This window comes from Pan paniscus, chromosome 19 (assembly GCF_029289425.2).
Source record: "Pan paniscus chromosome 19, NHGRI_mPanPan1-v2.0_pri, whole genome shotgun sequence".
Lineage (NCBI taxonomy): Eukaryota > Metazoa > Chordata > Mammalia > Primates > Hominidae > Pan > Pan paniscus.
The window spans coordinates 60750322-60770974 of record NC_073268.2 but is presented as its reverse complement, the minus strand read 5'-3'; the positions used below and the strand labels follow the sequence as shown (position 1 = coordinate 60770974).

The following is a 20653-nucleotide window of genomic DNA, read 5'->3' as shown; positions in this document are numbered from 1 at the left end:
GCCTTCCTCTTGATAGTGGCAGAGATAGATGGAAGGGTAGGTAGATATTTGGCATTGATGCCCAGGTACCTGGTAACCTGCAGCCTGAGGTCCTTGTCCAGCCTGAGTGAGGCAAGGGTTTTCTGTTTCTGTTTTTCATGAACAGAATAGAGAAAGGAATTACTGCTCTTTTGGTTCCTCTGAATAAAATGGTTTTTGCCCCTTGGGGAACTAGGTATAGTGTGTAAGACTCATCCCAAGTGGGAGAGAATGTGCCTCCACATTGAATGTGATCTTCCCTTTATTTCTTTGCATGAGGAAAATGACCTGTGCTTTGACGCTATGGGCTTCCCCGGCCCAGCTCCCTGCTCCCAGTCTTTCTCACCTCAGTGGACGAGAGTGCTCTATTCCTATTGGAATTTTCTCCAAATTAACAACTGGAGTTTCTAGATCAGTTTAGGAAAGAAATAGGCTGTGCCTGCCTTTTTTTTTTCTTTTCTTTTCTTTTTTTTTTTTTTTTTTTTGACAGGGTCTCCCTCTGTTGCCCAGGCTGGAGTGCAGTGGCACGATCTCAGCTCACTGCAACCTCCATCTCCCGGGTTCAAGCCATCCTCCTGCCTCAGCCTCCCGAGTGGCTGGGATTACAGGCACGTGTCACCACGCCCGGCTAATTTTTGCATTTTTAGTGGAGACAGGGTTTCGCCATGTTGGCCAGGCTGGTCTCAAACTCCTGACCTCAGGTGACCTGCCTGCCTCGGCCTCCCAAAGTGCTGGATTACAGGCATGAGCCACCGTGCCCGGCCCAGGTTGTGCCTGCTCTTGTGGGATAGAAACAGCCATTGCAGAGGATTTGGGTTCCCAGACTCTTCATGCCCCACCTATGGGCATCAGAATCCAGGTAGGTTCTAGCACGGATGACAGATGGCTCCCAACTGTGGGGCATCTCCCCTGATTCACTAAAGGCCACCTGGAGAATTTTCTTGGAAAGGATTGAGAACGCTGTGGGGGAAGTGTGGAGATCAATTAGTAATATCTACCATCAGCGTATCAGGATGACCAATCCCTGGTCTGTGGTGTAGAGTGACGTGTCTTCTAATACGTGCTTCATCCTCAGAAGAAGGCTGAGGAACAGCCTTGCAGTAACGATGAATCCTCTTTAGGAAACCTGGTGACCTAGGGTGCCTCGTTGTCAATTCCAGAGGTCAGAGGCCAGAGCCCTCACTGCCATCGACCTTCACCTCTCTTGAAGCCTGGGACTGGGACTCAAACTGGCCCACATTTAAGGGCATGGCCTGGATTTCTGTCCACCCTAGCCTCTGCTGGAATGGGTATTGAGTTTGAGGATGAGTCCTAGAATCCCTCCTGCCTGGGGGGTGGCTGGAGGCTCAGGGCAAACAGCTGGAGAGCTGGGCCACAAGCTTGGCAGCAGGAGTCCGTGTCATCAGCACTCGTTGGGCACAGTGGCCCTGAGAAGTCCTCTTGGCTACAGTAGGAAAAGCACTTTGATGTTCCAGTTTGAGAATGTTCTAGAATTCCTGGGTTGATGGCAGGATACGGTAGAGGTGCTCAGGCCCCTGCCCTCACATTGCTCACGGTCTCCTTGAAGAGAGGAGGGCAGAGGCATGAAAAGGGCATTGGCAGTGAGTGCCAAGTGCCACAGAGATGGGGGCGGAACCCAGGCCATCAGAGCTCCAGGAAGGGCAGTCACCCCAAGGGGCACCTGCGAAGGTTTTAGGAAGGGGCCAAGACAGACCAGAGCTGGGACAGACTTGCACGGGGCCCAGAAGGACACACAGGGTGGCCATCGGCAAGGCTGGTGCTGCCGCTCACTGAGTTCAGGGCTTTTCTTTTGTCTCATGTGCTTTCGTTTCAGCACAACAAAAAGCAAGGAACTTTCTCCAGGGTCTGCACAGAAAGGAAGTCCAGGCTCCAGCCAGGGCACAGCCTGTGCAGGGACTCAACCAGGGGCTCAACCGGGAGCTCAGCCGGGCGCCAGCCCCAGCCCCAGCCAGCCGCCTGCAGACCAGAGTCCTCACACCCTCCGGAAAGGTATGGCCCTGCTTCCCTTCTCCTTGGTCTCAGGCCGGAGGTGGCTGTGACATTCCCTGAAGGCTCGTTTTCCTCTATGAACTTGGATATTGAGAAACTGTGTGGTTTAGTGACTAATTCCCATCTGGACATTAGAGCTTTGGAGGTTAAAAGGGATCCTTTCTCTATTATTCCTCAGTTTACTTATTTGACAGGTGGGCTCATTAGGGGCGTAGAGAGGCCAGTGCTTCCCATACACCAAATGATGCCACCAGGGCAAAATTCACTGTCCACAATGATGTGTGTTTTCCAGAGACCTGCCGGGCCCTACCTCTGTCATTTGAAAAGCTGTATAGGGTCATCTACAGGAGTCTCCTTCCCCGCAGGGCAGCCTGGCACAGCTGCCTACCCCTAGATCACTCGTACAGGGTGACAGGAGGGAGTCAGGATAGCTTCTGTAGTACCTGAGTCTCAACTCTGAATGGCCCAAGAATGGCCACACTGACCAGTTGTTATCTCTTCAGATAATCACTTCCAAAAGCTAAAGGTATGCTCCATGTGACATTTCATAAATGGAGAGCTGTACTGAGCGTACTTATCTGAACCTTTTTGGTTTGTTCTTACCTGTGTCATCTCTTTGCAGAGTCTTTCACTCGTCTGAAATAATACATCATCCTGTGTGTTCTAAATTCAGACCACTCGCACTTCTAGGAGCGGCTTTTAACTCCTGGAGTTTGTCGAATAGGGCCCGGGTTTAGCTCATCCACATGTGCCTTCATGACAGGCCCTTTTCCAGCCCCCTTAGTTCCGATCTGCAGTGGCAGTTTCATTCTCTTTGTCTGCCCTCACCAAGCCCGTGGATCTTATTCGATCCCTACTCATTCCTTCTGCATTCTACACAAATTTATTAAATCCTGCTATGTACAGAGCTCTGTGCTTTCCAGAGAGGAAGGCAATGATAAGGCAAAGGTGTTGGCACTGTGCTGGGAGACACTCAGGGTACTGTAAGGACACCTGGGAGCATGCTTTCTCGACTCAGGAGTTAGGACAGGTGGCCCAGCGGAAACGACATCGTGAAGGTTGAATAGGAGTTGGGCCAAAGTGCCGGCGTGAGATTTCAGCATCTCAGAGCATTTCTCCAGCACCAGTGGTTTCTCCTTGGTCTAGATGCCATATTCTTGGTTATGTCTTTTTTTTTTTTTTTTTGAGACGAAGTCTTGCTCTTGTCCCCCAGGCTGGAGTGCAATGGCACGATCTCGGCTCACTGCAACCTCCGCCTCCTGGGTTCAAGCGATTCTGCCTCAGCCTCCCAAGTAGCTGAAATTAAAGGCGTCTACCACCACACCTGGCTAATTTTTGTATTTTCAGTAGAGATGGGGTTTCACCATGTTGGTCAGACTGGTCTCGAACTCCTGACCTCAGGTGATCTGCCCACCTCGGCCTCCCAAAGTGCTGGGATTACAGGCATGAGCCAGTGCACCCGGCCAGGCACATCTTTGTTTTAGAGTCCTTTAACTGGCCGGACGCAGTGGCCCCTGCCTGTAATCCTAGCACTTTGGGAGGCTGAGATGGGCAGATTGCCTGAGCTCAGGAGTTTGAGACCACACTGGACAACCTGGTGAAACCCATCTCTACTAAAATATAAAAAAATCAGCTGGGCGTGGTGGTGGGCGTCTGTAATCCCAGCTACTCAGGAGGCTGAGGCACAAGAATTGCTTGAACCTGGGAGGTGGTGGGCGTCTGTAATCCCAGCTACTCAGGAGGCTGAGGCACAAGAATTGCTTGAACCTGGGAGGTGGAGGTTGCATTGAGCCAAGATCGTGCCACTGCCTTCCAGCCTGGGCAGCAAAGCAAAACTCTGTCTCCAAAAAAAAAAAAGAGTCCTTTAACTTTCCCCACAGCACTACAATACAGGGGTGATGGCTAAGTCATTGTCTCGTCCAGTGGGAGAGCCAGGGCTCCTGTAGCAGCCACCCAGCCTCCTAATGCCAGTGACATGTTGACCCTTTTCGTTTTTGCAGCACATTGGACCTAGGCAGCCAGTGTAGCCTAGAGTGACTCAGGTCCCTTTCCCAAGTGACCTTCAATAGCTCAGACCCATCTTTTGAAAGGTATACATTTCTTCTCTACTCCCCATCATGCCCACAGATGGCACACTTAGCAGGTCTTTTTTAAAAAAAATTTTTTTTTGACACCTCAGTCTTTTGACAGCGTGCCTACAATTTCACATCCTATTCCTGTCACCACCGGAAGTGGTAAATGTCATCACAGACATGGTGATGCATCCTCCGTCCCCCAGCTCCTTCGTGAGAAGGCATGTGCAAGCATTGATACCTAGGGTCTCCACCTGCTTCTCATCCAGGGGTACCCCTGCGTCTGTCACCCATGACCACGTGGCTGCCATGAGCTGCAGTAGCAGCTGCTGGAAGCACTTCCCTTGTACTCAGGAAGTAGAGTTGAAAAGTGAAATTGGAAAGTTAAGTGGTTTTATTATGTCATGATTATGTGGTACTTGACATGTATGATCTCATTTAATTATTACACTGCTGCAGAGAAAATCTTTTTCCTCCAATTGCATAGAAGATGTTTGAATAAGTTGACCCAGGGAATACAGCGGGTAAGTGGCAGGATAGAAATTTGAGCCCACGTTGGTAGGATTCTGAAGGGCATGTCCTTCTGTCCACACTGCAGACTGACACACCCAGAGAATACACGAGGTGTCCTCCTAACAGACCTTGTTCCTTGGAGGGAGTGGGGGTGGGGTGGGGTGAAGGAAGAGCTTCTGACCTCTCCCTTAGGACTTACAAGATAATTTCTTCTAGAATCAGACCCACACACATGGCTGGGCACCGTGGCTCACGCCTGTAATCCAAGCACTTTGGAAGGCCAAGGCAGGTGGATCATGAAGTCAGGAGATCGAGACCATCCTGGCTAACACAGTGAAACCCCGCCTCTACTAAAAATACAAAAAATTAGGTGGGCGTGGTGGCAGGCACCTGTAGTCCCAGCTACTTGGGAGGCTGAGGCAGGAGAATGGCGTGAACCCGGGAGGCGGAGTTTGCAGAGAGCCGAGATCGCGCCACTGCACCCCAGCCTGGGTGACAGAGCGAGACTCCATCTTAAAAAAAAAAAAAAAAAAAGGAATCAGACCCACACACAGCCAGTCCTCACTTAACTCACTTAAGCCTAACAGGTTAGTGATCACTCTCTCAAGATATTTGCCCATCAAGTATCTCCTGGACGTTTGAATTTATTGTCTTTACCAATTCATTTTCAATTAAAGGTATAATGGATTTGTCATCCTATAGGGAGATTGGGAAAAGGGAAATGAAGGTAAGGCAAAGGAGGTCAGGGCAATAATGTGCTTTGAAAAATGCAGTTGATTGGCCGGGCGTGGTGGCTTACGCCTGTAATCCCAGCACTTTGGGAGGCCGAGGCGGGCAGATCACGTGAGGTTGGGAGTTTGAGACCAGCCTGACCAACATGGAGAAACCCTGTGTCTACTAAAAACACAAAATTAGCCAGGCGTGGTGGTGTGCGCCTGTAATCCCAGCTACTCAGGAGGCTGAGGCAGGAGAATTGCTTGAACCTGGGAGGCGGAGGTTGTGGTGAGCGGCTATCGCGCCATTGCACTCCAGCCTGGGCGACAAAAGCAAAGCTCCGTCTCCAAAAGAAAAAAAAAAAAACAAAAAAACCCCAGAAAAACAACGAAAAATGCTGTCGATCCATACATGCTTAGACCAGCGGGTACAATTCTAGGAAGAAACACGAATGAGAAGAAAGCCTCAGCAGCAGGGATGCAGGATCGAGGCACAGCATATAAAGTAATGAAGGAACAGGGGTTCTGTGGCCGGAGGATTTGCTCACATATCACTGTTAGGGGAGCCAGAAGCCACTGGACAGGTTCAGCCAAAAGTCAGTTTTCCATCCCGAGGACCTGCCCCTGTGTCAGGGCTCCTCTGTCCATTACAGCAAATTGAACTGGAGTCATCCTCTGCTGGACCCTGCCCCACTGACTCACTCTTGCTCACAGAGTAGCAGCGATACCTCTCACCACTGGGAAGGCAGCCCACTCCTGTGGATGGGAAATTTGTTCTCTAGTTTGGCTGGGTGTGCGTGTGTAGATCAGGGCAGAAATCCAGAAAAGAGGAGGAAAAATTAGTTAACAGATGGGAAGATAGGAAAACTTGCAGTTCTCGGTTAATTTTTAAAAATTGTATTGGCTGCTCTCAATGTGGCAAGAGGCCGGGGGGCAGGGCAGGGAGGTGTGGGTGGGTGCCGAGGGGCAGGAGGTGGGGACAGCTTTGAACGCTGAAGGGTGTGTGAACAGGCCCCACAAGTGGCTTCATTTAACAACTTTGTGTTTTGTTGTTGTGTTGTGTTTTCTCTTTCAGTTTCAAAGAAGCTGGCACCAATTCCACCCAAGGTCCCCTTTGGCCAGCCGGGGGCTATGGCAGACCAGTCCGCTGGCCAGCCGTCCCCAGTCAGCCTGTCCCCCACCCCGCCCAGCACCCCGTCACCCTATGGACTGAGCTACCCTCAGGGGTACTCCTTGGCCTCGGGCCAGCTCTCCCCAGCTGCAGCTCCTCCCCTGGCCTCTCCTTCTGTCTTTACAAGCACTTTGAGCAAATCGCGGCCCACTCCTAAGCCGCGACAGAGACCTACTCTGCCGCCTCCTCAGCCTCCCACAGTAAACCTCTCGGCCTCTAGTCCACAGTCCACGGAGCCCCCCATGCTAGATGGCATGTCCCCTGGGGAAAGCATGTCTACAGGTAACCAAGCCACAGGCTCCTTCACTTTTTTTTCTGAACTTTAGTGAAATGTGCCTAGGGGAGGGATTGCTAGGGGAGGGATTGCTAGTGTTACTGCCAGTGAACACATTCCTGTGTGCTTTGGGATGACTGGGCTGGCACCAGGGGTAGCTCATAAGATCTCCTTAGAAACCCACCAATGGAAAGCAACCCTGGAATCCATGTGTCCCACACAGGGGCTTCTTATGGGATCTCTCTCGGTCTAAGCCCACCAGCCTGGGGTTCTGTTTTTGCTCCTATTATCGGGGGTTGAAGACACTGAGTCATTTGGAGTGGGGCCTCAGGAGAGGCTGGAAGCTGGTTATGATCACAAAACAGCATCAAAACTCAGGTATTTCCTGGATAGAGCCCAAGCAACTGACAGGTATAAATGCTTATCTGGAGAACAGGGGCTAAGAACCCAAGATGTTTTTTACTATTACTAAAATAAGCCTTGCTAGAAAAATATACTTCCAGATAGATATTTAGAGGGGGGTGAATTTCAGAAAACATGCATGTCTCCATTCTCCTCCACCAGACTCCCCTCCCTGGCCAATTCCCTGAGGAGCTAATTGGACAAACCCACAACGACTTAATTTAGTTTGGGCTTAAATTTAGAAACAAAGTCGGAGCTCTCTTCCCCCAGAAAAATCTGTAAGCACAAAATCGCAAACACACACCACGTTTAGCCAAAACCATTCATTGGCTGGAAGGAACGGGATGTTTTTGGAACATCTCCCCAGACACTTCAACCACATAAGATTATAAAGTCAGGGGCCTATTTGTGGTGGCTGCTAAAGTCATTTGAGCATTTTCCTTGTTCAGGGAGACAGGCACAGGGTTGAGCTGTGTCTTGGGCTACAGCCAACCCACTCAGTAAAGTGCAGTAGCATGGCGGTGAGCTGGAGCATATGTGTGCCTAGTGTTGTCCCAAGTAGCAGAAGGTGAGGCAGCTTGGGTTGGAACACACACACCACATACACACACACCCACTCACCCATTTCAAAGAACAGTGCTGTCCTAGGATGCACTGGGACTTTTTGTGATAATGCACTTTTCCCTCCACGTCCTTCTCCAAAAGAGTGATTTATTTCTTCCGTGATTAGACGGAAGCAGTGACCCTGTGGGGTTCAGCTCCGTGCTGCCTTTGAAAAGGCTAGTCCAATTTGCAAGTGTTTGTACTGGGTCAGATTTAAATATTACGGGGAAGAGCCATCTGGTGATTTGGCTTCTTTATTTTTGGATGTGATTTATGTTGAAGGTACAGCTGCTGTCATCTACCCTGAGGCTTATTAAAAATTAGGCAAATTTCTCCCTGGAAAATGCAGTGAGCACCACGCCCATCTTGGTGGGTCTTGGTGCTGAGGTGTCTCCTGAAGGAGCCCATGATAGGAGGGCACAGGCTTGCTGCCCTCGGGGAAGGTCACAGCTGCGGAGGAGCTGAAGGTCACCCGAGCCAGGTCTCCAGGGCTGCTCCTCCCAGTGTGTCACATCTGGTGACTCTTCCAGCCACCCCAGGGAAGGGACACAAGGTAGTGTCAATACATAAGCAATAGAATGAGCAGAAGATGGCCAGGCACGGTGGCTCACGCCTGTAATCCCAGCACTTTGGGAGGCCGAGGAGAATTAGTTGGGCATGGTAGCACGTGCCACTAGTCCCAGCTACTTGGGAGGCTGAGGTAGGAGAATTGCTTGAACCTGGGAGGTGGAGCCGAGATTGTGCCACTGCATTCCAGCCTGGCAACAGAGCGAGACTCCATCTCAAAAAAAAAAAAAAAAAAAAAAAAAAAATTAGCGAGCAGAAGATATCAATGGAGAAGCAGAAGAGCAGAAGGAGAGGAGAAATTGGGGAACAAAAGTGGGCAACAGAAGGCCTGGGAGGACAGCACCCCCAGGGCTCTAAGAAGCGGAGTGGCTCATGTTCCATCTTGCAGGTTTAAGAACTCCTGACCTTCAGGATTCATAATGTCCCTCGCCCTGTACGGACCCTATTTTAATGTCCTTTTGGCAGCAGACTGTTGTTTTGTCCCATACGTTCAGGTCTCTGAGCCAGTGTAGAATCCATCATGGTTTGATGTGGCCCGTCTGGGACTGTGATATTGGCATAGCTTTTTTTTTTTTTTTTTTTTTTGTGACGTTCATGTTTTGTCGTGTTGATTCCTTTCTCCGAATCCTATCATTGTGTTCTTGCAGCTGTGTGACATGAGTGGCGCAGTTTTGGATACGTGTGAGGGGGATTTTCAGGGTAAGCTGGCCCCGGCCTCGCCCCTCCACCCCGCTAGCCAGCCAGGCCAGCTGCCCGCTCCTCCCCTCCGCTCCTCCTCTCTGCATGTGGCTCAGACCATTTGCATGGCGGCTTCACTCTCCAGCCTTCCCCGGCCTCAGCAAGGATGAGTTGATCCATGAGCTTATTTGGCTTTGGGGCATCCCTGGCCTCCTTTTCTTTCTTTTCATTAGGAGGAGCTGGGGGAGAACCCAGCCAGCCCCTTTTCCCCACTTTCTCTTTCACTGGAATCACATCTGCAGCTCCTCCCCCTCCGCCCTCCCTCAGGCTTAGACCGTGGAGCTGTAACAGATCTGTTCTTCGTGTGAGACTTTTGTGCTGGAGACGCTTGTGCCCAGCACCCTGGGGGACATGCTCCTGCTCACCTTTGTTTAGTTAGGAAGGTGTCCTGAGGGGAGGTCATACCAGGTGCAGCCCAGCACAGGGTCCACACCACAGCTTGGACCCCATTTTCTGTGGCCCCGAGTTTGCACCAGCAGATCTCCCCTTCCAGACTTAGATCCTAACGTCTGGCTTCCTCCAGGCTGAGACTGCTGGCAAATCCTAAAGAATCCATATCAGAGCTCATCCCGCTCCCCTTCTCCCTCATCCCAAGTGGATATGGCCAGACAGGTCCTTTCTATCCAACAACTCCATAAAATTTGGGGGAGCATTTATATCAGTATCTATTTGGTCTCCTCCTCCTATAAAGAGTAAATCCTCAAAGCATAACTGAGGGAAAGGCATGAAGGAAGCCAGAAGGACTTTGGTGTATTTGCCTCAGTAAGTAGGGGTGGCCAAAGTAAACCAGGTCTTCTCCCCGATTTGGCCCATGGTCCTGCAGAGACTACCGAGGCGCACCAGGATATCTGGTGCTCACAGACAGGTCTCCTGGCAGGTGCTTCCCGAGTGTCCTGGAGACAAGCAGCCACCGTGTCCCTTTTCCCAGGAATGCCGATGAGGGCTTCTGCCCCTGAATCCCATTCCCTTGCATAGTGACTCCTCCCTTGGGGGTGTCTTTAAGGGAGCAGCAAGGATAAAGGTATGACAGCTCACACAAGTGCTTGTTCTGGGCCTGTCTAAATTCATCACCGCCCTGTATTATTCCCATTTGACTGCTGAGGCACAGGGAAGGTAGGAAACTTGTCCAAGGTCATGCTCTTCCTGCCTGACATATTTGGGATTTTTGAATCTAAACAGGGGAGCTTGTGCTCTTACCTGATAGCGAACCCTGCACAGTGAGGTGGGCCCCGGGCCACTCAGCCTCACACCTGTGTAGAGACATGACCCAAGTAGCTGGGGAAGGGCAGAGGTGGGTCTGAGGCCACCTGCTTCAGAGGAACAAGTGGCACTGGCTGTTCCTCCAGTCCCACGCCCCAAATCTCTGCTTCTCCAACAGGCAGCAAAACAAAGACTGGAAGGACGTGAGGGCTGCCTGGGGGTTGGGGCAAGGGAGGACCTTTGTTCAAGAGCTTCCATGTTTGTATGATGTCTTTCAGGACAGTGTCCAAATGTATGTCTGTACACTTAGTATGGTATTCCCCAGTCTGAACATGTGTTCCCTTCCTCTGCCTCCTGGAGTGCTGCTCCCAGCCTTGCAAAGCTAAGTGACGGCCAGAAACTAAGCAGGCAGGCCAGGCGTGGTTGCTCACGCCTGTAATCCCAAAACTTTGGGAGGCTGAAGTGGGTGAATCACCTGAGGTCACGAGTTCGAGACCAGCCTGGCCAACATGGTGAAACCCAATCTCTACTAAAAACAAACACCAAAAAAAAAAAAAAAAATTAGCCGGGCATGATGGTGGGTGCCTGTAATCCCAGCTACTCGGGAGGCTGAGGCAGGAGAATCGCTTGAGCCCAGGAGGCAGAGGTTGCAGTGAGCCGAGATTGTGCCATTGCACTCCAGTCTGTGTGACAAGAGCGAAACTCCACCTCAAAAAAAAAAAAAAAAAAAAAAAACTAAGCAGGCGAAGGAAGGGGACAGCATGACGAGAGTAAAGGACCCAGGGGATCTGTGGTTTTCTGGCTCTCTGGCTGTAGCACATCCTGGAGGAGTCAGCAAGCACAGCCTCGTCAGTGCCCCCCAGGGCAGCGGCTGCAGCAGCAAGGGCATTTTTTTAATGTGGTGTGGCAAAGAGGCTTTGTGTCCACTCAGCTGCCAGTCTAAGGACTTCCGTCGTCTTTGCCGACTCAGAGACGTCCAGACACTGAGCTGTTATTTCAAGTACATTTCTCCTGTTCATCTTGCCGGGAAAAATGACCTTTTAATGCTCCTAATAAGGATGTAACCAGAGGTGGGGGTTGTCCTGCAGTCAGTCAGGGACAGTTGGCACCAATGACAACCAGGGTCCTGAGGGAGACCTTCTACTCCACCCATGTCAGCCATCCAAAATGCAGCTGTTTCTTAGAGTGAGGACACTGGCTCAGGGTTCCCCATTCTCTCACAGGCTTGAGAGGAGAAAGGGGTCCACTGTCTCACGTCCTGTCCCTGCAGATTCCGGGGAATGAAATGCAGTCTGATATAGATCCCCAAAAAGGTGTCATTGAGACCTACTCAGCATCCTTCTTATCAAGAATAAAGGACCCTGTGGCTTGGCAGGGAAGTGCTGTTCTGGCCTTCCTCTGAACCACAGCGGCATATCCTGGGTGCTTTGGTTCTACGAACTTATGGGGTAGAAGCAAAGCAGGCATGAGCACAACCTGATTGACTGTGCAACAAAATGCTTAAACCAACCTCCAAATGATCTATCCCTAGAATAGCAGCACCCCTGCTTCCTAAGGCTGACATTTGCCTACAACTAGGTTCTCATTTGCCGGGAAGCCTCCTTTCAACCACCTCTTTCTCTGCCGCCTTCCAGATCTTGTCCACTTTGATATTCCCTCGATCCACATAGAGCTCGGGTCGACGCTCCGCCTGAGTCCCCTGGAGCACATGCGGCGACACTCAGTAACTGACAAGAGGGACTCGGAGGAGGAGTCTGAGAGCACCGCCCTCTGACATGGCACCGCCCATCCTGCCTCGCGTGTACATACATCACGGGCCCTAGGAACGCCGCCAGGAGCAGCGTCCATGAGCTTGCCAAGTGTTCTCTGCTGGCTCTTTCCTGCCACTGCCAACATGAGGTTGGAATTTGGCAGAAAATTGTGATCTCCAGTCCGTGTGGTGATGCTGGTGGTGCAGGTTTTGTTTGTTCCTTTCGGGTGGTGACTTCGGCCTTTTGTTTGACCTTTGCCTTTTGACTTTGTGCCTCTTTTGATCCACTTTCAGCCTCCATGCCAAGCAACACCCACCTCTCCATCCAAGGCTGGTCAGGAACGTCCTTTGCAAGGTCGGGGTGGTGCGGGAGAGGCTCACTTTGCCTGGTTCGACCCAAGGGCTGCTACCTTTTCCTTGGACGGCTCATGTCAGGTCTTGCAGGATCAGTTTAATGGCCACAGAAAGGAAGCAGGACAGCAGGGCCCCTCTCACCCACAACTGGACCAGGTCCGGGATTCTAGCAGTCCTGGGGCACTGACCTTTGCCAGCTACTTGGGGGAGGGCTTGCCACTGGAAAACCTTTCAGGCCGCCCCCATCAGTGGGCTCCAAAGTAAATGGCTGAAAACAAAAATGTTTCACTTCCTAACAAACAAACAGTTTTCCTTTTTCCACTGTGTGACTGAAAGCTCCTATATCAATCATTTTATATTTCTGAATCTATAAAACAAACAAGCCTGACAGTGTCTGGAGGAGCCAAAGGTGGCTTCCATGTCCCCAAATATATTGGCTATATGAGAGTAATTTTACCCCTCTACTAACCTAAAGGCACCCAGTTCACTAGTCTGTGGGGTCCTGGAGCCTGTCTCTTCTTTCTGGAGGTTCAAACTGAATAGCAATAATTACGTTACCCAAAGCATGTGGAGGAAAAGTGAAACCAGCCACGGAGATGCCGGCCCACGGGCTCGGCCTGCGGCGTGGCCTGCTTTGCTCATCAGCGTCAGCCGCTCATTCCTTCTCATGAAGTCCCATCTGGTCATGGGGACGAGGGCCGGGAGGGCACCGGGTAGCCTTTTCACACTTGGGGATTAGGGGAGTGAGAAAAGATTTGGGCCATGCATGCAAAGTCAAAGTTTAAAATTTTATCCTTTTCAAATAGATATAATATACCTATACATGATATAATATTTGTATATATGAAATCTCTCTATATTTGTTTAATTTGAGCCATTCAATCTAAACCAATGTACAGGTGTACAATGAAAAATTTAAATGCTTAGTTATTTTTCCCAACACAGTGTAAAGTCACCCTCCTCTGAGAGTGGGATGTGCAGAGTTTTGATGTTGCAGCTTTGCTCACTTCCTGGCAAGGGCAGGTCATGCCTCAATTTGTAATGGGAGTCTGGGGTAAGGGTGGGGGTTGAAAGTTGTTATCTTTAAATACATGTACAAATCGTTGTCAAAAGTAACGTTATTAAAATAGATTTATTATCCCTGAGCTTGGCATCTGTTCTTGCTTTAATAAACCTGCGGGGACATGGCCGTCAATCTCAAATGCACACCGGGATGGAGCCTGAAGGTCACCACCTGTGTAAAGCCAGGTCCCTGGTTGATCTCTCGCTTGTCATTTGAGTTTTTAAAGCTCTTTTTACATTCTCCTGGGTAGGGAATATACACAATAAATACTAGATTCAACTTAACTTAACTTACTTACTTACTTACTTGGAAAATGCTCTCCATTTGTCAAGCACTAATCCGCGTCTGTAAATCCCGCAAGGAGGACAATGGAAACCAGCCCCGTGTGCCATTTCTCAAAACCTTCGAGGGCAAAGTGATCCTCACTCTCAGTATGGAAGCAACACAGCAAATCTATTGTCTCCACTTTTTTACCCAGAACCACCAGAAGACTTGCATTTCCCTGACCAATGACACCAGCCCAGCCAGGCTCTCACTGATTGATTGATTGATAGAGAAAGCACGCCCTGCTGTGAGCTGGCACAGCTCGAGTTCTGTCAAAAAGACTTGGCGAATAAGGGTGGCTCTCTGAGGACAGGTTCCAGAGGTGCTCACTACGATGGGAGCTGACTTCCAAGCCATCCGGGTACCAGGCAGCTGCCACACTACAGCACAGAGAGCCTTCTCCAAGGTGGTGCACAGCAGACCCTGCTCTGTAGCAGCAGCAGGAGGAAGCAAAAGAACTCACAATTGCAAACTCAATCTTTATTGCAGCTGAAATACTATTTTCGTTAAGTCTCGGACACTTAGACCCACTGATCCTGTTACTCTGCTTGTCTCTGGTGTGCAGGGAATCACTTTGCTGGATTAGAGGAAAGGTGCTGCCGTCTGTTTCCATGCCTTCTTTAAAAACTCCCTTGAAATGAAATTAGTTCATCTGCTTGCTTCCGTGTGGCAGCCTCCTGTCCCGCGGCTGTGCCAGGCACCAGTCCTAAGAGGCATCTATAGACTAGTACTTATGTGGGAGCCCAAGCCTTGGCACAGCTCCATACCACCTATCCTGAGCTGCCTCCTGGGGGACCGTGCTCTTCAGCTTCTACCAGCAAGGAGGGCAGATACGGGTGCGTGCGTGGGGCAGAAGACACACAGCCTTCTGAGTTCAGGGTCTCCCAGATCTTCACTGGGCTCTGACCTTCTTGGCCTGTGGCTCCTCTGTGTGGGCCCGTTTCTGCTGAGGCTCCCCATCCTCCAGGCCGCCTGCCAGCTCCCTGGACAGGAGGGCCGCCCGCACCTGCCGCAGCTCCCGCTTCTCCCTGCGCTCCTCCATCTCCTCGATGTCGCCAGCAAACAGGGCTTTCAGTGGGGGAATCAGCTTGGGCATTGTTGCAAAGTCTCCAAAGCAGACCTAGAAGACACAATAGAAGACAAGGACATGTCTCAGAGGGGCAGGGGTGGGGGACAGGAGCTGGGAGGGATGCAGTCATGTGCTCATACAGCAGCGCCAACGCCCCTTCCTTGGCACAAGCCAACAGGCGACAGCTGAAATGGAAAAAAGAATGGCATGGAGGGAACCCTCTAAAGGGGCAGAGGCTCCCCAGGCCTGGCTAAGGGCCTCCGGAGAGGGAAGGGAGAGCAGTCCAGATGCTCTCAAAATCAAGCTCCTGAAAAACGAGGCCTGGCTCCGGCTCTGCCCCTTCATTCCGGAAGGCCAAGGGTCAGGCCTGGCTTTCCCACTCACAAGAGGCAACCACCTGTCTCACAGGTCTGTGCTGAGGCTCAAATGCCATGACTGTGTGAGCAGTCCAGGCCTAAAAGGATTCTCAGAAATTTCCAGTGAACTGAGACTGAAGACTAGTTGGCCCCTGCAGGAGGTGGGTCTCACCAGCAAACCCAGGGTGGTTCGACCTGGTTAGTGATGGGTAGATACCCTTTTCCCATGGTGGCCCCAAATAAGAAAGCAAACTCCAGCTGACCATCCTACTCAGTGTGTAGAGTCCTGTCTCCCTGCCCCGTCCCCGCCCTGTGCTGTCCATGTGACATACAGACCTTCATGTGGTCAAAGGCAACTCCCACTTTCTCGTTGAAGTTGGGGCTGAAGAGGGGGACCTTGGCATAGCGCTGGCTGAAGTGGTTCAGCATAATGAACTCCGCGTTCATCCGCATCCCCACGCTGATGGCTTGGGACGTTGTGCTGCAGGTGAAGGACAGAGCAGACTGAAGCTGAACTCAATTGCAAGACTGCAAAGCAGACAGTGGCACAGACCCTGGCCATCAACTGCCAGGGCACCCGGGGAAGCTGGTGGGTTTTCTTAACGGGCACCTCCGTAGCCAGCACAATCTCCCCTGAGGGCCAGAGCCTTCGCACACACCCCTGGATGAAGCCCACCCTCTGTGTTGGCTGCCAGATCTGTCCATGAGGGCACCCAAGAGAAACCACAGGGCCCACCTGGGGTAATGCACTCTTTCGTTGAAATTAACAGCCAAAAATTCAGTCCCCCAGCCCCCGCCTTCCCCTGGCAATTCCCTGACGTGGCTTATAGTTTATTCAGCCGATTTCTAAATGCTTTCAAAAAACTGTGCCTCACTCTAGAATCTTGCTTAGAAAATTCTGCAAAAATAAAGGCCAAGAGCCTGTGAGCACTGCCACAGGTCAAGGAAGCCCCCATAGCCCTTGATAGGAAGCAGGGCAGCCCCACATCAGTGGAGACAAACGACGGCTGCTCAGTGTCACGTAGTGGGGGAGGGAGAGGATGTGGGCGACAAGGACTGACCGGCCTTTACTACCTGTGTGTCTTTTCCACTGCTTCCTCTTCCAAACCATCTTCCAGGGTGGCTTCATGTATCAGGAGGGTGGCATCTTTCCCTGGAGAAGCAGCACAAGGATCAGGGCAGAGTTCTCTGTGAGAGCAGCACACAGGCCTCAGTCACGTGCTGTTTCCTGGTCTCAACACTCAGCTCCCCTGGCCCTGGGTCTGCCTACTAGGATGACAACCAGAGACTCTGAGGGTGGGGACCTGAGTCTCCTGCCTCTGCTGACGTTTCCCTGCAAGCTCACCTGCATTCACCTCCAGCTACACAAACCCCAGAGCAACCTCAGGGTGGCTTGCTTCTTCCTCTACTCACCCATCCGGACCAGAGCCTCGCAGGGCATGGTGTCCCCGGAATAGACCACTTTCCAGCCAGAGGTGTGCACCAGCGCACAGCCAAACGCATGCTTGCAGTGCCGCACCAGACAGGTCTGAAACTGAAAGGGTGGGGCTGGAGGGCTCTGCAGCTCTGCTCCCCACCTCACCCCCATGATGCCTGCAGCTGTGCCCCTTACCTCTTCCAAATCACATGTTCGCAACAGTGAACTGATCAATCTTTCCACTGCAGGACTGGAGATCTCAGCCCCTTCCTGAAGGCATTTGGCAGGAATCATACTGTAAAAAGACAAAACATTTAAAATGATAATAAACGTTTCTTGGACATCTGGAACCAAAGTTTAAGTCTTTGGCTGGAGAACCCCAAAATCATTCTTAGGAGAAAACATGAGTTAAATCATAGTCACTATGATGAGGAAACAGCAGTCAAATATAAAGAGCCAAACCAAAGCCTCTAGGCCACTGGGAGAAACCCAGCAGGTGAATGCTGCCTCCGGCTCAGGCAGCACAGGCCACGGATGGCTCCAGCAGAGGGGACTCCTTCCCCTTGGGGTGAGGATGGTGCCACCTGCCAGCTAGCCACACACCTGCTATGGACATTCTCTGTGCTAGCCACTATTTGGGTGCTTGGCTCTGGAACTGTCTCATCAAGAAAAGCTGCTCGAAGTTTAGAAAGCAGCTCAGAACTCAAATGAGGACTGGGAAGAAATGCTTCTAAGAAAATAACATTACATGGGAACTATCTAATGGTTTCTGTCCTTCAGCCAATGCACTTCTCCCCTGCTTCTGCCATCTGGGACCATGTCAAGGGCAAGGCTGCTGGGGGATATTGGTAACTACCCAAGTGTCCACCTTGAGCTTCTGAAGGAGACGGCAGCAAGCAACAGCCCAGGGGGCCAGGCTGCCCTGGATGCTCACCTGATGTGGTGCAGGACCTCCTGGCACTGGTTGTGGTACTGCTGGAGCCAGGCTTTGAGCTGGTTGGGGGCAACCACCAGCAAAGGGTGAAAGGGCTTTCCCAAAGATGCCTGAAACAAAAAATCCAAGTGCCGACTCAACGACAGAACATCTCAATAAAAACTGGAGTGCCAAGAGGCATGGCGGATGATGTGTAAACCACTGAAACTCAAAAGGTCAATCAAGTGCCACACTTACCAAGGCTCGTTCTCTCTGCAGCAAGATATTTAGCAAGCCCTGGCAAGGAAACAGGAGACATGCATTAGCCAGGCCCCAGGGCGATCTCCTTCGGGTTAGGGTCTGGAGTCCTCTCTCTTGCAGGAGTTGCCAGCCCGATGTCACCCACCAGCCTCTAACACAGCCGCAGTGGGGGTGGCACAGGCTGAGCCCCCCGCGCCATGACCCTGAAATGTCACAGGCAGAAAGCAACATGACCCGTGTTGGGAAGAGGGCAATGGCCCAGGGCCCGGCACCCCAGGAGACCAAGGTGAGGGTCTCATAGCCACACCTCCTGCATCTGGTCAAAGCTTCCGCTGAGCAGGCTGTGTGAGATTCAAGATTCAAGGAAGGCTGGGTAAACTCAAACCTGTCCTGCTGCAGGAAAGGAACTAAACAGAAAGAGAAGACATTCTTGTGGCGCAGAAGGACTATGTTGAGTTTTGCAAAAGACCATTTCCTAGCCAGAGATGAGTAACAAAAGCTCTGGGCAAGTTTGGAAGCGGAGGAAAAGACGCAGCCAAAGGGCCAACTCAACGTGGCAGTACCTCCTCCAGGCTCCAGCTTTGTGGTCCAGCCCAACACTCACCGTGTGGTGATCTGCGTGCAGGTGGGACACAAACACAGCAGCCAGGGTGCCCAGGACCCTGTCCACCTGGTCTCCGTAATGACGGCACAGCTGCCCAAACGTGCCCTCACCACAGTCCAGTAGCAGAGACGTGTCGGGGCTGCAGAAGAGAAGAGGAAGAGAGTCACTGCCACTAGGAAGGCTGCTGATGGTTCAGAGGCTGATGTCTGCTTTGGACAGGACCAAGAAGCAACTGCAGAAATTTCTGTCTCTCGTGCTTTGCTTTGAGGAGCTAATATAAAAGCCAATTAATTTAACCATAAAGGTGATTTTACATGTGTCATCCTCTTTATAGCAAAGAAGTATCCATGGAACCCTGAAACCCTTTCAAGCAGACTTACACAAAGGCTGGGCATCAAAAAAAAAAAAGTTTATAGGAGGCTTAAAGCATTTAGTCCTAACAATGAATCTGACTATGCAGATTGACTGTGGCCACAGCCTCTGTTGAGAATACCAGGACAGGCACTGGGCCATACGAGACTCTTTCTAGGTCCAGCTGCCATCGGACATTTCCCCCTTTGCAAGTGGTCGGGGTTTCCTCAGCTCATGTCCTCAAAGACACCTGGTGCAGGGCAGGCTGCAGGTGCTTCATTCAGGGAGCTAGTTAACGCAGACTCCCAGGTGTCACTCGGGGTTTCTGACTCGGTTTTAGGCAGGGCTCTGGAAGTCTGGATTCTGACAAACTTCTTGGGCTATTCTGCTGTGCAGTCCATTTCAGAAGCTCTGCTCCAAGGCAGAGAGAGTGCTGACCCGCTCTGGCCTCCTTCCTTCTCTGGGAGGAGCCACGAACACTGAGAGGGCTGCACCCATTTTGCAGAGAGAAGCCCCGGTGCTAAGACATTACCTTCTGGGGGAAAAAGGAGTCGGGAGGGGGAGGCAAGGTGGCAATAGCACCTTCCCATTAGCTTCAGCTGGTTCAAAAGCCACTCGCAGGGTGTCATGTCAGCAACTCAAAAAGCCCTTCTTCCCCCAGGATCTCAGCCCCCGGGAGAGGCCGGCTCACTCCAAGCTGCTTTATTGCATGTCCTCATCCACAGAGAAACACACCCCAGATTGTATATTTCTGATGTCAGGGCACATCTCGTCACTGCTGTATATATTTAATGCACTATTTGGTTGTTTATCATCCACCACTAGCATCTAAGATGACAAAGCAAAATTTAAAACAAACCTGGTAATTCACAATCTTATTTTCTTCACATACTATCTGTAGAGATAACATGTACATGTCACAACGCATTTGACTAATCTCTCTGCTGATGACCCCAGGCAAACCCAAGAGAATCAACTAAAAAACATGTCAAGGGGAATCCAATAAAGGGTCTGAACACAAATGTGCAAAACCCTAAAGCTTTTTAACATACTACCAACAAATGGCTGGGGGACAATACCATGTAGCAATCAAGACCCCAAGTCCCCGCTCAAACTTCAGATGCCCCACTTACCAGCTGTAGGAACCACAGCAAGTCGCCTCTCTGAATATCAGGTCACTCATCAACAAAATGGGTAGTTATTCACCACTTCATAGGATTAATGTAAAAATTAAACGAACTAATTTCTTAGCTAGGTGTACTGCCCACAGTAAAATCAGTTGTTTATTAAAAGACATCATGGGATGAATTTGGTGATTCCCAGGGTAAAAGTTTGCTACTGAGGCTATAAAATGCAGTAAGGCCACGCTCCTCTCCTGGACACTCCAGTCGACATGACAAGTGACAGGGCTTGATACCGCATTTCAAATCGACTGGTGAGTACAGCAGGACTTTTGTTTAAAAAGTAAACGTGCCCTTGATGGAAGGATGCTTTCTGGGAAAGCAGCATACCTTATGTTGACAAGTGTGGCACTGACATTTCGAATCTTCATCGGGATGGCAGACCCTGTTCCAAGGAAGATGATTTCTGGGTACTGACTTCTTTTCTCTGTGAAAAAATCCATGTGAAACAATCCATTCCTTTGGGTCAAAACTGAGCCAGCATGCAGCCATGAGAAGGTGCAATGGTTTGAGTATCACTGGTTTGTCCCCAGACCTCATGTGGAAACGTGCTCCCTAGTATGGCGGTTTTGGGAGGCGGGGCCTAGTGGAAGGCGTTTGGGCTACAGGGACGGACCCTCCTGAGTGGCTTGGAGCTGCAGTAGTAAGTACTGGCTCTCAGGAGACTGCATTACTTCTCAAGGGAATGGATTTGTTCCCAGGAGAGGGGGGTTGTTATAAAGCCAGAGT

General features: G+C 50.9%; 2 protein-coding genes across 9 annotated transcripts in view; one reads left to right on the top strand and one right to left on the bottom strand.

Moving 5' to 3' along the window:
• The window catches only part of ARHGAP44 (Rho GTPase activating protein 44), a 201825-nt gene extending 188295 nt beyond the window's left edge, over positions 1-13530 (top strand). For 3 of the 4 annotated variants that reach the window (XM_003829383.6, XM_008954752.6, XM_003829384.7), the window contains 3 exons: positions 1853-2028; positions 6402-6779; positions 11916-13530. In XM_003829383.6, the coding sequence (XP_003829431.3) occupies positions 1853-2028; positions 6402-6779; positions 11916-12055 (694 nt within the window). In that variant the 3' untranslated portion in view covers positions 12056-13530. Of the gene's footprint in view, positions 1-1852; positions 2029-6401; positions 6780-8990; positions 9043-11915 lie in introns of all 4 variants that reach the window. The other variant, XM_008954750.4, reaches the window with a different exon arrangement.
• A 707-nt stretch (positions 13531-14237) lies between these two features.
• The window catches only part of ELAC2 (elaC ribonuclease Z 2), a 28086-nt gene continuing 21670 nt past the window's right edge, over positions 14238-20653 (bottom strand). For all 5 annotated transcript variants that reach the window (XM_008954748.5, XM_055101609.2, XM_003829381.5 and 2 more), the window contains 9 exons: positions 20255-20351; positions 18393-18531; positions 17786-17824; positions 17549-17658; positions 16810-16909; positions 16611-16731; positions 16272-16350; positions 15534-15678; positions 14238-14892 (listed from right to left, as the gene is read on the bottom strand). In XM_008954748.5, coding sequence (XP_008952996.2) covers positions 14665-14892; positions 15534-15678; positions 16272-16350; positions 16611-16731; positions 16810-16909; positions 17549-17658; positions 17786-17824; positions 18393-18531; positions 20255-20351 — 1058 coding nt within the window. In that variant the 3' untranslated portion in view covers positions 14238-14664. The remainder of the gene's footprint in view (positions 14893-15533; positions 15679-16271; positions 16351-16610; positions 16732-16809; positions 16910-17548; positions 17659-17785; positions 17825-18392; positions 18532-20254; positions 20352-20653) is intronic.